The 16,519-nt window shown below is 42.2% G+C and overlaps 1 protein-coding gene across 1 annotated transcript in view; it reads right to left on the reverse strand.

The window, feature by feature from the left end:
- The window catches only part of LOC122559364 (acid-sensing ion channel 5-like), a 205,235-nt gene that overhangs the window by 169,318 nt on the left and 19,398 nt on the right, over positions 1-16,519 (reverse strand). Inside the window, exon 3 of the mRNA XM_043708814.1 lies at positions 3,706-3,943. Within this exon, the coding sequence (XP_043564749.1) occupies positions 3,706-3,943 (238 nt within the window). The remainder of the gene's footprint in view (positions 1-3,705; positions 3,944-16,519) is intronic.

The following is a 16,519-nucleotide window of genomic DNA, read 5'->3' on the forward strand; positions in this document are numbered from 1 at the left end:
CCTGTATCTCTGTATTCTCACTAACATTGCCCTTTTCCAATGTGAATACTGACGAAAAGGATTCATTAAGTGCTTCCCCTATGCCCTCAGATTCCACACGCAATGTCCCACTACTATCCTTGTTTGGCCCTAATCTTACTCTGGTCATTCTTTTATTCCTGATATACCTAAAAGAAGGCCTTAGGGATTTCCTTGATCCTATTCACCAAAAACGTCTCATGGCCTCTCCTGGCTCTTCTTAGCCCTCTCTTTAGATCTTTTCTGGCTAACTTATTACTCTCAAGCCCCCTTACTGAGCCTTCATGCCTCATCCTCACATAAGCCTCCTTCTTCCTCTTGACAAGAGTTTCAACTTCTTTAGTAAACCATGGCTCCCTCTCTTGAGAACTATCTCCTTGCCTGATAGCTATATACTTATCAAGGACCCACAGTAGCTGTTCCTTGAATAAGCTCCACATTTCAAGTGTGTCCATCCCCTGTAGCTCCCTTCCCCATCCTATGCATCCTAAATCCTGCCTAGTCGTATCATAATTGCCTTTCCCCAGTTGTACCTCTTTCCCTTTGGTATATACCTATCCCTGCCCATTGCTATTGTAAACATAACTGAATTATGGTCACTATTGACAAAGTGCTCACCTACCTCCAAATCTAACACCTGGCCGGGTTCATTCCCCAGTACCAAATCCAACATGGCATTGCCTCTTGTTGGCCAGTCTACATACTGTGTCAGAAATTTCTTCTGCACACATTGAACAAAAACTGATCCATCTTAACTACTTGAACTATAGTATTCCCACTCAATGTTGGGGAAATTAAAGTTCCCCATAACAACTACCCTGATGAAGGGCTTTTGCTCGAAACGTCGATTTCGAAGCTCCTTGGATGCTGCTTGAACTGCTGTGCTCTTCCAGAACTACCCTGTTACTCCCACTCCAATCAAGAATCATCTTTCCTGTCCTTGCCTCTACATCCCTGGAACAATTCAGAGGCCTATAGAAAACTCCCAACAGGGTGATTTCTCCTTTCTTGTTTCTAACTTCAGCCCAAACTACCTCAGTGGATGAGTCCTCAAATGTTATCTCAGCTGCTGTAATACTACCCTTGATTAACAATGGCAACCACCCCCCCACCCCCACCCCCCCACTCTTTGACCATTTCCTCTGTTCTTACTGAAACATCTAAATCCCAGAATCTACAACAACCATTCCTGTCCCTCCTCTACCCATGTCCCTGAAATGGCCACAACATCGCAACCCCAGGTACCAGCCCATGCTGCAAGTTCACCCACCTTATTCCGCATGTTCCGGGTGTTGAATTACAACATTTCAAACCAACATCCTGCTTGACAGTGCCCTCTCACGACCTTAGAAATCTATCCCTGACCTCACTACCCTCAACCTACTGTACACGGGAACTACCATTCAGGTTCCCATCCCCGTGCAGCTTTAGTTTAACACGCCCCCCCCCCGAAGAGCATTAGCAAATTATGCCCCCAGGATATTGGTACCCCTCTGGTTCAGGTGAAGATCATCCTGTTTGTAGAGGTCCCACCTTCCCCAGAAAGAGCTCCAATTATCCAAGAATCCAAAACACTCCCTATTGTACCATCCCGGCAGCCACATGTTCGGCTCTGCTCCCTTCCTGTTCCTCACTTCACTAGCACATGGCACAGGTAACAAACCAGAGATGGAGAAAGTGAGGTCTGCAGATGCTGGAGATCAAAGTTGAAACTTTATTGCTGGAACAGCACAGCAGGTCAGGCAGCATCCAGGGAACAGGAGATTCGACGTTTCGGGCACAGGCCCTTCTTCAGGAATTCCTGAAGAAGGGCCTGTGCCCGAAACGTCGAATCTCCTGTTCCCTGGATGCTGCCTGACCTGCTGTGCTGTTCCAGCAATAAAGTTTCAACAAACCAGAGATAACAACTCTGTTGGTTCTAGTTCTAAGCTTCCAGCCTAGCTCCCTCAATTTCTGTCTTATTTCCCCACCTTTCTTCCTACCTATGTCATTGGTGCCTATCTGGATCATGACTTGGGGCTGCTCTCCCTCCCCCTCAAGGATTCCAAAAACACAATCAGAGACATCATGAACCCTGGCATCTGGGAGACAATACACCAATCGCGAGTCTCTCTCATTCCCACAAAATCTCCTATCTGCCCCTCTAACTATGGAGTTCCCAATGATGAAAGCTCTGCTCATCTTCTCCATTTCCTTCTGAGCAACAGGGACAGACCCTGTGCCAGAGATCTCTGCCTCATTGCTTACCCCTGGTAAGCCATTCCCCCCCCAATCCCAACAGTATCCAAAACGGCATGTCTGTAGTTGAGGGAACCACCACAGGAGATCCCTGCACTACCTGCCGATTCCCTTTCCTACCTCTGAGGGTTACCCATCTACCTTTCTCACGTGGCTGTGGAGTAACTACGTCCCTGTAACTCTTCTCAATAAATCCCTCCGCCTCCCGAATAATCCAAAGTTCATCCAGGTCCAGCTCCAGTTTCCTAACACGGTTCTCGAGGAGCTGGATTGGGATGCACTTCCCACAAATAAGGTCAACAGGGACACCAGAGATGATCCTTACCTTCCACATTTTGCAGGAGGAACATTTAACTGCCCTAACCTCCATTCCCACTATTCTAAATTCCCAAATAGATGGCTGAGAAAATGAAACACGAAATAAAACACTTGTCACCTTACCAACTGACGCACAGAACATATTTTTTGGTTAGAGGAGGAGGATGGAGGGGAGACACTACCCGAGTAGTGTTTCGGGTAAAACCACCGTCCAAATATGTAACCTCGTGACCTCTCCAACAGCCTCCAGGAACTGAAACAACGCCAAACCTGAAAGTAAATAATTTAAAGTGTATACTCACGTATCCCGCTGCTCCCTGGTGATCTTGTGACCTCTTTGACTGCCTCCAGGAAATGAACACGAAAGCAGAGAAAATGGAGAGAGGAAATTGGAAAAGTCATGGGTGTTGAAGATTTGTGGACTGAGATAAATGAGGAGCCAGATTGGAGATTGACGTCTCGAGGAGTGTTGAGATTGGAGTAAGTTGGAGGACAAGTTTGGGGAAGGTCCAATTTAGACAAATCGAATTGGAAACTAGTCAAAGAATTCAGAGATCAGAACACAAAATTGGAAAGGTGAGGGGAAATCCAACCAATCCTGTTACAAGAGAGTAAATGAGTCAATAAACTTTGGTCCAGCAGTCTTCACTTTTCATTAGCTGCTGAATTTCCTGAGATCTGTAAATTCTGCCCACTAGAGCTTTAAATACAAGCCATATATGACCAAAGGTTGTTACTCCTCTGTTCAATGTTTGTTAAAACTGGATAAAGATTGATGTCTGAATGCAGGCCTTAATTTCACATTGAATAATAGAACTGGTATTGCATAACATGTTCCTATTTAGAACCAAGTAGATCCAAAATATCATTGAAAGCAAACAGAAACTATTTTACTAGAAAACTTTACAATTTTAGCACCTAAACTTTCTGCAAGAGCTGTCTTGTTTCCCTACAGTAACTGCAGTAGAAGATCAACAGACACACTAAAGAAATGTCATAAATAGTTATTTGCATTGCTTCTCCAAACTTCTGCTAATTATCCATTGAATAGACATCAGGAGATAATAAAATCCTGTGGAAATTAACCTTCAGAATTTCAAATTCATAATAAGGTAAATAAATTTAATTTACCTTTGGATAACAGGGCTCCCCAAAGAAGTCACATTTTATGAGAGTTGTATTATCAATTTGGTAACCATATTTTTTGGTGAAATTCTTGATGCTGAAAGTTGGGTTCCCTCGAAGAAAGTCTAGGATTTCTTGAGAAGTGCTACTATTTCCATCACTTTGACTAATGCTTAGAGCTGCACACACAATAGACCACAACATATATATGACGTTCATGTTGGCTACTGCTTTGGATTGGTATCTGTAGGAAGTGAAACAAAATGACATCTTCATGTTGATGTGTGAAAACCAATGTTGTGGAAATCTGAAAATCAGCATTGCACATGCAGCTAGCTTATAAAAATATACAATCAAGTGTTACATCTGAAAACATCCCATGAGGTTTGGAACTTAACAGAAATAGTAATGGTCAGTTCATTGAATTGTATTCAGTATTTCCTACTTAACCAAATAAGTGATCAATCACCACCCAAATTGCAGAATTGCTACAATGTTCAGAAAAGGGTTCAAGGTTCAGAAAAGATTTACAAAGATATTGCCAGGGTTGGAGGATTTGAGTTATAGGGAGAGGCTGTACAGGCTGGGGCTTTTTTCCCTCGAGCATCGGAGGCTGAGGGGTGACCTTATAGAGGTTTACAAAATTATGGAGGACACGGATAGGGTAAATAGACAAAGTCTTTTCCCTAGGGTCGAGGAGTCCAGAACTAGAGGGCATAGGTTTAGGGTGAGAGGGAAAAGATATAAAAGAGACCTACGGGGCAACCTTTTCACACACAGAACACAGAACACAGAAGAATACAGCGCAGTACAGGCCCTTTGGCCCTCGATGTTGAGCCGATCCAAGCCCACCTAACCTACACTAGCCCACAGAGGTGGTATGTGTATGGAATGAGCTGCCAGAGGAAATGGAGGAGGCTGGTACAATTGCAATTTTTAAGAGGCATTTGGATGGATATATGAATAGCAAGGGATTGGGAGGGATATGGCCGGGTACTGGCAGGTGGGACTAGATTGGGTTGGGATATCTGGTCTGCATGGATAGGTTGGACCAAAGGGTCTGTTTCCGTGCTGTACATCTCTATGACTCTATGTGGAAACAGGCCATTCGGTCCATCGAGTCCACACCAACTCTCTAAAGAGCATCCCATCCAGACCCACCCTATCCCTGTAATCCTGCATTCCCATGGCTAATCCACCTAGCCTGTGCATCTCTGGACAATTTAAGATGGCCAATCCACCTAACCAGCCCACCTTTGGATTATGGCAGAAAACCAGAGCATCTGGACAAAACCCATACTGACAAAGGGAGAATGTGCAAACTCCCATACACATTTGCCCAAGGTGAGATCAAACTAGGGTCCCTGGCACACTGAGGCAGCAGCACTAACCACTGAACCACTATGCCACACAAAATGTTCTGCCATTTTTTAGGATGACTTTAGTCAATTATTTTCTTCATGAGAAAAGTGCACGACTTAGGAACAGAAGTAACTCGTTTAACCCCTCAAGGATGTTCTATTATTCAGTGAGATCATAGCTGATGTGTGACCTAACTCCTACATCTTTGTTGTGAATATTTAAATGCTTTTGATTAACAAAAATATTAATTTTACAATGTACAAATAGTCTTGTTATCAACATCAATTGATATTTACAGAAGAGAACTGCAAACCTTCACCAACATTAATACGCAAATATACATCTTATTTTCAGTCTTGTAAGGTTATAGATTTTAGATTATACCTCTTAGTCCCAGAATCCCTACCTATCAAAAATAGTTCCCCGTATCTGCCCTGTATGTTTTCTGTAATATCTTAAATTTTTGATCAAATCATCCTTTTACTTTTAAGCTCCAAGGAATGAAATCCTCACTCTACAATTTTATAATTTAACGCTCAGAATCTAAGTGTTATTCTGAGATATCCACAGTACATTATCTTCAGGATCTATTATCATCATGACATTTAAATCATCTAAGCATCTGAACACTCAAATTAATTTGGATCTCACAAACTTCTAACATTTCACTCTTTAGAAAGTAACCTGCTCCTTCCTTCTCCATAGCTTTGAGTAATAACTTAACCTATCAAAATCACTTTGTGATATTGCATTTCCATCCACACAGCCAGGAACACAACCTACCCTTATCTTTTCAGAAAAATTGCTTATAACTTTTTATTCCATTATCTAAGCTATTAATAAATACAAATAGATGAGACCCCAAGACAGATACCTCCAGAACCTTCCTCATGACCAGCCAATCAGAGTACAGTCCCTTTATTCCGACTACCACACTGCCAATTTGCTAATCAGGTCAATTTTATAAGCTTCAAATTTGGTCAGCAGTCTCTTTTCAATGATACATTTAGGTGCTGTTTGGATGTTCTTATAAGTAACATTCTTATAAGTAACAAGACTATTTCCTTGTTGACAACTTTAGGTTACCTCATCAAACATTATAATATAACCTTTCAGGGGTAACTTTTCCCTGAAAATGACAGATTCGGTCACTTTATCTTTAATTGTAGACTTTGGTAATCTGCCCACGATATGGCTGGACTTTTAGTCCAGTTAGTTGGTACTGTGGGTAGAAACAGAATTAAAAGTCTCACCCTATTCCTATCCAGTCCCAGAGTCCTGAAGCAATTTAACCTCTGTTGGCTCCTAAGTGTCTTGAGGTGAGAATTTTCCTCCTCACTATGGAAGAAGTTCCACCTCAGGAAGTTGTCAGCCCATCAGTATTTAAGGAAAGATATTATTTCATGAGAGGCATTTCAGAGAAAATTCATTAAGACAATTTAATTTTGATTTGATTTGATTTATTGTAGTCACATGTACCTTGATACAGTGAAAAGCTTTGTTTTTGAGCAGTACAAGGATGTACAGATCATAGACAGAGTACTTAGACAGAGTGAAGCATACAAGGTTACAGCTGCACAGGAGATGCACAAACGAAGATCAATGTTAGCAAGACCAACATTATGTGAAGTTAGAGAGTCCATTCAGCAGTCTAATAACAGCAGTGAAGAAGCTGTTCTTGAACCTGTTGATGCGTGAGTTCAAGCTTCTGTATCTTCTACCTGATGGAAGAGGTTATAAGAGAGCATTACTGCAGTGGTTGGGGGAGGGGGAGGTCTTTGATGATGTTGGCAGCCTTTCTGTGGCAACGAGAAGTGTAAATGGGTGGGAGGTTGGCTTATGTTATGTTCTGGGTCATACACAAAATCTTCTGATCCCCTCTATGGAGGGATTGTCTTTTGAGTGAAGGTTAAACAATTCGAGACTCTACTAATTGGAATTTAAAGGAATGGAACATGATCTTAATGAAGCATATCAGATTTTTAAAGGGCTTGATAGGCTACTGCTAAGAGAATCTTCCCCTCATAGGAGTCTATGATCAGAGTCCATAGTCTCAGTCTAAAGGGGTGTCAATTTAAATCTGAGATGTGGAGAAATTGCTGATCTCACAGGTTTGTGAGGGTTCTTGCCACAGAGGTCTGCGGTGCCAGAGTCCTTGAGTATATTTAAGGCTGAGATAGATAGATTCTTGACCAGTAGGTGAATCAAGGGTTATGGGGAAAGGACAGAAAAGTGTACGTGAGGAATGCTGGATCATGATCCTACTGAACAGTGAGCAGGCTAATTCTATTCTTATGGTCTTACACTTGACTTGCCAGTTCTCTAGTCTGAGCAGTGCCGCTTGGAGTGGTGGTCACAAATGGGACTGCATCAAGTCACTAATAATGGTTCCCACAGGAGCTAGATGAGTAATCACTGAAACCAACTTTGCAGATCTGTGTGGGGAATGCAGGGGGTATGAGGGAGTGAAGAAAATCAAGGATAATGAGAGGGGAGGGGAAATGCAAATAAATCTTTGGAGCTTAAGGAGTGACCTCTAATGGAAATAGGACCTTGTAAAGGTCACTGTCCTTTCCCACCCAAACCCTGCACTGTGTTTCCTGCATGGTTTCTGACCAGGCCATTATCTACATCTCACAGAAGGCCAGAACTTGTGGATAAATGCCTGTAACTTTGCCCACTAGCATCAAATTTAAGTTTACATCACCATACTCACCTCCTACTTCGTGCCCTGGAGCATGTTAAATTCTGCCCCAGATGTGAAATTAAGTGATTACATAAGTTATTGATTTATTTCTCTCACCTTCCTTGAATAATAAATAACATGCACAGTTTCTTAATCAAATGACTGTTAATGCATCAACAATATTCTCACTTGCTTGTTTAAAAGGAGTACAATGGAAAACATTAGCACATAGCCATTTATTACTCTTCAGTATCATTATCATCTTCATTAATGCGATTTTATTTACATTAATTTTGGTGATTTCCTCTCTCTGATTCAATATTAATTTCCTGAGAATACCTGGCATGTTGATCTCTTTATCATTTGTAAATGCTGATCCAAAGTAATTACTCAGTCTGCCGATTCACTATTTTCTTATTTTCATTGACAACATCATAGGAATAGCAGTAGACCATTTGGCATGGTGGCTCAGTGGTTTGCACTGCTGTCTCACAGTACCAGGGACCTGGGTTTGATTCCAGCCTTAAGCAACTGTCTGTGTGGAGTTTGCACGTTCTCCCTGTGTCTGTGTGGATTTCCTCTGGTTTCCTTCCACAGTCCAAAGATGTGCAGGTTAGGGTGGATTGGCCATGTCAAATTGCTCATAGTGTGCAGTTTTAAATGGATTAGCCACGGAAAATATAGGGTGGAGGTGGTGGGTCAGTGTGGGATGCCCTTTGAAGGGTTGGTGTGGTCATAATGGGCCAAATGACCTGCATCCATGCTATTGGAATTCAATGAATTCAACACTATTCAGCCTGTCTAATTTGCTCTGCCATTGAGCATAATTATGGCTGATCAGCCTTTAATCAAGCCTTTATTCCCATAATCCTTTACACCATTGATAATCAACCACTTATTAAGCTCAACTTCAAATATATTTAAAGACTGAGCTTGCATAACCTTTTCTGATAGCTTCACTACTCTTTGAGTTGAGATGAAGCCTAGAGTATTGGGAGTCACCCAATACAGTTGATGAACTATAACTGCTGACATGAGACTGAGCATGCTTGCCTGAGGGAAGATGCTGGCATTGGAACATTTATCCAATATTGCAGGATTATATGGAAGCATCACGGAAGGCAATTCATTTGGGATTTGAGATGACTGCTACACAATGTATATGTTCCTGATGCATTCAGAAGGACAGTTACTACTGTTGCTCTGCAGACCTTGAGCTTGGTGCTAAGGTTTGAGGCCTTTGTAGTCAAACATTCTCTTCTTCTGTCAGCCAAAGGCACACTGGAGGCAATGTCTGCTTTCAGTGAAAGGTATGAGAATTGAGCCACATTATTCACTGTGGATACTGATAGTTGAGAGACAATGTTGTGCAGCATGAGTAGGTTAGTTGAGGATCTTTATTTTCCCGATGTTTAAGGCTAAGGCCCATTTTCTCATACTTTCACAAATACATCAGCAACTGCAGCGGACCTAGCCTTTGAGCAAGGAAACTGATAACTATTGTCTGAGTACTGGAATTTGCTGACAGAGATTAAGCTGGTCTTTGTTCTGATCTGAAGTGATGCTGATTGAACAATTTCTTGTTTGTCCTGGAGAAAAGCTGCATTCCAATGGATTTAGGGTGGACTGTTGTAGCAAGGAAGATAGAGAAGTGACTGCTTGATCCCAGTTTGCACATGTATCTGATCTATGGCAGATCCATTGGTGAGTATTACAGTTTGCATATCTCAGGCTTGTCTTGCTGTGAAGAACAAATCCATCATGCTTCTTGATGGACTGAATTTGCATTGTGACCCTGAAAGGAGCTTTTTAGCCTCAGGGAGGAAACAATGGGCGAGGAGTTTTGCAATTGCCTTCTCTGTGGTGGACAGTAAAAAGACCCCTCTGTAACTACTATTTTCAGTCTTATTTTCTTCCTTGAAGATTGTCACACTTAAGGCATCTTGGAGATCCCCAGTGTGCTCACTCCCTTTCAGAAGAAGGAAGGAGAGGAGGTCATATCTTTGTACCAAGAGTGTTGTACTGTCATGTTTCAGCATTTTGACATCTACACTTGGGCACTGGTTAATTCTCAACAGTCAAACAGTCTTTTTGATTTAGTATGGTTGTTCTGATGTAAAGGTAACATGCTGCAAGAGATAATTGAGAGTATTCACATCAAGGACATCCTTGAAGTGCTCCTTCCAAGAAGTGTTGATTGTTTTCTTGTTCTTATACAGTCATAAAGTCATAGAAAAGTACAGCACAGAAACAGACCCTTTGGTCCAACTTGTCCAAACTGACCAGATATTCTAAAATAATCTAGTCCCATTTGCCAGGACTTGGCCCATATCTCTCTATAACCCTCTAATTTATATACCCATCCAAATGCCTTTTAAATGCTGCAATTGCACCACTTCCTCTGGCAGCTCATTCCATACATGCACCACCCACTGCGTGAAAACATTGCCCCTCAGGTCCCTTTTATATCTTTTCCCCCTCACCTTAAACCTATGCCCTCTAGTTCTGGACTAACTCACCCCAGGGAAAAGATTTTGTCTATTTACCCTATCCATGCCCCTCATGATTTTATAAGCCTTTATAAGGTAACCCCATAGCCTCCGACGCTCCAGGGAAAACAGCTCCTGCCTATTCAGCCTCTCCCTATTGCTCAAATCCTCGACCCTGGCAACATCCTTGTAAATCTTTTCTGAACCCTTTCAAGTTTCACAACATCCTTCCAATAGTTTGATGAATACCATTCTGTAATTAGATCTCAGTGGGGTGGATCATTGGATGCTTTGGCCATAACTCTTCCAAATTTGCCTCCAAACCACTCACCATTCAAACTTTGAAATATTTTCAATTCCTTCATGTGGCTGGGTCAAAATCTGAAAACTTCTCTAATAGCATTGTAGGTGTACCTACATCAAATGGACTGCAGCAATTCAAGACAACAGCTCATCTTCTCAAAGGCAATTAGGGGTGCACATTAAATATTGGCCCACCAAGCCATGCATGGGCAATGTCAGTGCAACAGTACAAAAGGTGATGCTGAAGAATTTGCAACAAATTTCAAGCAGAAGTGCTGAGAGGTGGTCCATCTTGACCTCCTCCAGAGTTCCCCAGCATCCGAGATAATGTAGGGGTTCAGCCAATTTGATTCACTCCACATGATATCAAGAAATGGTTGGAGGCACAGGAAGCAACTTTTGTGTTTCCTTTTGTTTTTCAACATCCTCTGTGTTTGGCCAGCCATAGGATTAAGGTCCTCTCCCGACTGACCAATTCAACATCCAACCAGCTGCCAACCCCTGAGCATAATGCTATCTGGGTGCCAGTTCATCTGTAATGTTCTTAGAGTAGTAATTAACCTACATTATCCTTCTAGGCCAGTTTGCTACAGCAAACATTAGTATTCTGTTCTCTCCTTGTTTCATACAACAAGCTGCTGTTCAAGGTTCAAACTTCAAATCTCAATTACAACTCACAGTTCCAAACCAAAATTGAGAAAAATAAAAGAAAAGTAAAAATAAAAGATGGTCTCAACAATAGTGTCAGAAGTAGGGATGTTTGCTGATGCTTGTATAATGCCCAGCATCATTTGTGACTCCTCAGCTACTGAAAACGCCCATGTCTAAATGCAGCAAGATATGGAATGATATCCAGTCTTGGGCTGATAAGTGGCAAGTGACATTTGTACCACACAAGTGCCAGGCAAAAAACATTTTCCACAAAAGAGAATCTCGCCATCAATATTCAATGGCATTCAAATCACTGAATCTCGCATTATTTACATTCTGGAGAATGGTTCAGTTCAGTTTTTAATCAATCAGACAAATGAGGCAACATGAATAGGTCAAAGGCTGGGAATTCTGCCACAAGTAACTCACCCTTTGTCTCCTCAAAGCCGGTTTGCTACTTACAAAGCACGATTCAGGAGTGTTCCCCACTTGCCCAAATCAGCGTAATCCCAACAACACTCAAGAAGCTCAGCTCCAATACAAAGCATCTTGCATAAGTGGAAACACATTTAACACCTTCCACATTTACCGTCTTCATCACCAAAGCAAAGTAACGGAAGTATGAGTTATCTACAAGATGCACTGCAATAACTCACTGAGACCTTTTCAACAGTACCTTCCAAACTCGTAACCTTTATCATCTAGAAGGACAAGGCCAACAAATGCATGAGACAGTCACCACCAGAAAGTTCTCCATCAACTTGGAAATATATTACCATGTTGTTGGGATAAAACCTTGGAACTTGCTACCTAATGGCACTGTGTGTTAACCTGCAAGAGCCCAGCATACCAGTGCAATAAAAAGGCTGAAGCATTCTCAACAATCTTCAGTGAGAACAGCCCAAGTGCCCTTGGCCTCCTCCCATGGTCTCCAGCATTGTAGAAGCCACTCTTCAGCCAGCACAATTCACTTCATGTGATATCAAGGAACAGTTATTGTAAAGGCCCTGACAACACTCCGGTAATAACACTGAACACTTGACTTCCAGAACTTGCCATATCCTCAGTCAAGCTGTTCCAGTACAGCTACAATACTGACATCTATCTGACAATGTGGAAAATTATCTAACTATGTTCTGTGCACAAAAACAGGACAAATCCAACACAACCAGTTACCAACCTATCAATCTACTCTTGATCATCAGTAAAGTGATAGAAGTTATGTCATCAACACTGCTATCAAAGCAGCACCTGCTCAGCTTACTGACACCCAGTTTGGGTTCCTCCAGGGCCATCTAGCTCCTGACTGCATTACAGCATTACAACATTGGCAATAGAGCTGAACCTCAGAGATGAGAGTGACTGCCCTTGACATCAATGGTGTATTTGACCAAGAATAGCATCAAGGCGTCCCAGTAAAACTGGAATCAATGGGATTCAAGGGGAACCCTCTTTGCTGGCTGAATTCATATTTGGCACAAAAGAAGTAGTTGTTGGAGGTCAGTCATCTCAGCTTCAGGTCATCTCTTTATGGTAGTGTCCTTAGCCCAATCATCTTCAGCTGCTTCATCAAATGGCATTCCCTCCTTCATAAGGTCTGAAGAGGGGATGTTTCCAATGACAATTGCAGAATGTCCAGCACCATTTGCTACCCCTCAGATACTGAAAAATCCATGTTCTAATATAACAGACTTGGATATGATCCAGGCTTAGGCTGAAAAATGGCAAGTAACATTCATGCCATACAAATACCAGGCAATGACCAACACCAATAAGAAATAACCTAACCATGACCCAAGGACATTCAATATTGTCATCACTGAATCCCCCACTATCAACATCCTGAGAATTACCACTGATCAGAAACTCAACTAATCTCACTATCTAAATACAATGACTACAAGAGCTGGTCAGAGTCTAGGAATAATACAACAAATAATTTATCTCCCCAGAGCCTGGGCACCATATAAAAAGTACAAGGCTGGAATGTGATGGAATACTCTCTACCTGTCCTGATGGGTGCAGCTTCAATAACACTGAAGACGTTTGACACTATCCAGGACAAAGTGGCATACTTGATTGGCACTACATTACATGCCCTCCCCCACTGATGCTCAGTAGCAGCAGTGTGTACTATTTATAATTTGCACTGCAAAACTTGTTTTAGTGCAAGGTGTATGATAGGTAGGTAAATTGAACTTGGAGTCATGGTGTCATAGCCATAGAGATGTACAGCGTGGAAGTAGACCCTTCAGTCCAACTCATCCATGCTGACCAGATATCCTAAATTAATTTATTCTCATTTGCTAGCATTTGGCTCATATCCCTCTAAACCCTTCCTATTTACATACACATCCAGGTGCCTTTTAAATGTTCTGATTGTGCCAACTTCTGTCACTTCCTCTGGCAGTTCATTCCATTCATGCACCACCTTCTGCATGAAAACATTATCCTTTAGGTCCCTTTTAAATCATTCCCCACTCACCTTAAACCTATCCCCTCTAGTTTTGGACTCTTTTATCCTGAGGAAAAGACTTTGACTATTCACCCTATCCATGCCTCTCATAATTTTATAAACCACTATAAGGTAACCCCTCAGCCTCTGATGCTTTAGGGAAGATAGCCCTAGCCCATTCAGCCTCTCCCTTTGGTTAAACCCTCCAACCCTGGCAACATCCTTGCAAATCTTTTCTGAATCCTTTCAAGTTTCACAACAACTTTCTTCTAGCAGGGAGATCAGAATTGAAAACAATCTTCCAAAAGTTGTCTAGCCGCAACATGACCTCCAACTCCTTTACTCAATGCACTGACCAATAAAGGCAAGCATATCGAATGCCTTCTGCTCTACCCTGGCGAAATTGAGGACTCAGATGTTGGAAATTAGAGTGAAGATTAGAGTGATGCTGGAAAAGCACAGTGAGTCAGACAGCATCTGAGGAGCAGGAAAATTGATGTTTTGAGCAGGAGCCCTTCATCGGGAATCAGATTCCCGATGAAGGGTTCCTGCCTGAAATGTTGATTTTCCTGCTCCTCGGATGCTGCCTGACCTTTTGCTCTACCCTGTCCACCTGCAACTTCAATTGCAAGGATTGATGAACCTGAACTCCAAGGTCTCTTTGTTTGGCAACACTGCCCAGGACCATGCCATTAGGTACGTAAGTCCTGCCCTGATATGCCCTACAAAAATGTGGCACCTCTAGATAGATTAATGCTACCACTCCTCCGCCCATTGGCCCATCTGATCAACATCCCATTGTACTCTGAGGCAGCCTTTTTCACTGTTCACTACATCACCAATTTTGGTGCCATCTGCAAACTGATTAAAGATATGTCCTGATATTCTAAGTATGTCAAGAGCAAAAAGAAGGTTAAGTGTTGGGCGTGCTGAAAAGCATTAAGACAGACAAATCACCAGCACCTGATGGGATCTACCCAGAATGCTGATAGAGGCAGATGAAAAACTGCTGAAGTTTTATACAAAACCTCTGTATCCTTTTCAGTCAAAGGTGAGGCCCTGAAAGACAGGAAAATAGCCACTATTGTTTGTTTATTTAAGAAGGGCAACCAGGATAGTCTAGGGCATTAATCTTCGGCCCAACAAGTCCACATCGACCCTCCGAAGAGCAACCCACCCAGACCCATTCCCCTACATTTACCCCTTCACCTAACACTACGGGCAATTTAGCATGGCCAATTCACTTAACCTGCACGTTTTTGGACTGTGGGTGGAAACTGGAGCACTCGGAGGAAACCCACGCAGACACGGGGAGAATGTGCAACCTCCACACAGACAGTTCCCTGAGGTGGGAATTGAACCCAGGTCTCTGGCACCGTGAGGCAGCAGTGCTAACCATTGTGCCACCCAGGGAAGGTTGTGTCTTACAAAATTAGTTGTTTTTTTTTGAAGACGTGACTCAAAATGATTGATGAGGGCTGAGTGGTAGATTTGTCTCAATGAATTTTAACAGGGCTTTTGAGATAATCACCTGACATAAAATATGAAGTCACAGGGATTCACTGTGAGCTGCTAAGATGGATACAAAACTGGCTTAGTCATAGAAGACAAGAGTATCAGTGGAAGGGTGCTTTTCAGATTGGAGATCTGTGAATAGAGGTATCCCACAGGCGTCAATGCTGGTACCGCTGTTGTTGAAACATATATATCTCAATGATTTGGAGGAGAATGGAGGTAGCCTGATTACTAAGATTGCAGGTGACACAAAGCTGAAGGGAACTCAGGACAGTGAGGAGGATTGCCAGACGATAAAACAGAATATAGATAGACTAGAAATTTGGCAGAAAAATGGCAGATGGAGTTTAATCTGAACTAATGCAAGGCAACATACTTTGTCACATCAAATGAAGGATGAAAGTATACCATCCTTCAATTGATGATTGCTAATGCAGAGTTTATGCTCAAAACATCGATTCCTCTACTCCCCAGATGCTGCCTCACCAGCTGTGCTTTTCCAGCCCCACATTCCAACAGGAACATGCTGGCTCTGAACCCTCATAAACTCACTTCTGAAAGCCTCCCACCAACCAAATGTCCCTTTGCCTGCAAACAGTTTCCACCAATCAACTTTTGGAAGTTCCTATCTAAGACCATCAAAATTGGCCTTGCAACAATTAAGAACTTTAGTTTATGATTCAGACCTATCCTTTTCCAATGCCATCTTAAAACAATTGGAATTATAGTACCTGGTCCCAAAAAGTGCTTCCCTACTAACACTACTGTCACTTGCCCTGTCTTATTTCCTAAGACGAGGTCAAGCTTTGCTCTTTCTCTACTAGAGCCACTGACTTACTGCATGAGAAATCCTTCCTGAACACACTTAACAAATTTCTCTGTATCCAAGCCCTTAACATGATAGTAATCCCAGTCAATGCTAAGACTGCCATAGCGTTAAGTGCTTGGACATAGAGAAAGTTGCTAAGTGTGCTCAGTCTTGTCTCAGTACTGCCGTGATCTTTTCCCTAATCAAAAACACAACTCCCCCTCCTCTCTTGCTTCATCTTCTCTCCTCCCTATAGCATCTGTACCCAGAAACACTGATTGGCAATCCTGTCCCTCCATCAGCCATGTTTCTGTAATAGTTACAATATTCCAGTTCCATATACCCGAACATGCTCTGAGTCCATTGTTTTACCTGTTAGGCATCTTGCATCGAAATAAATGCAGTTGAAACAAGGCTTCCATGTCTTTCTGCTGTGGTCTTGTCTGCCATGTCTTGTACTGAGACTACCAACACATCCTTTACTATTTAACTTGCTCTCATTAACCTCGGTACTGTACTCAACCTTCACTTTTGTCTCCCTACTGATTTAC

This window comes from Chiloscyllium plagiosum, chromosome 19 (assembly GCF_004010195.1).
Source record: "Chiloscyllium plagiosum isolate BGI_BamShark_2017 chromosome 19, ASM401019v2, whole genome shotgun sequence".
NCBI classification, from domain to species: Eukaryota; Metazoa; Chordata; class Chondrichthyes; order Orectolobiformes; family Hemiscylliidae; genus Chiloscyllium; species Chiloscyllium plagiosum.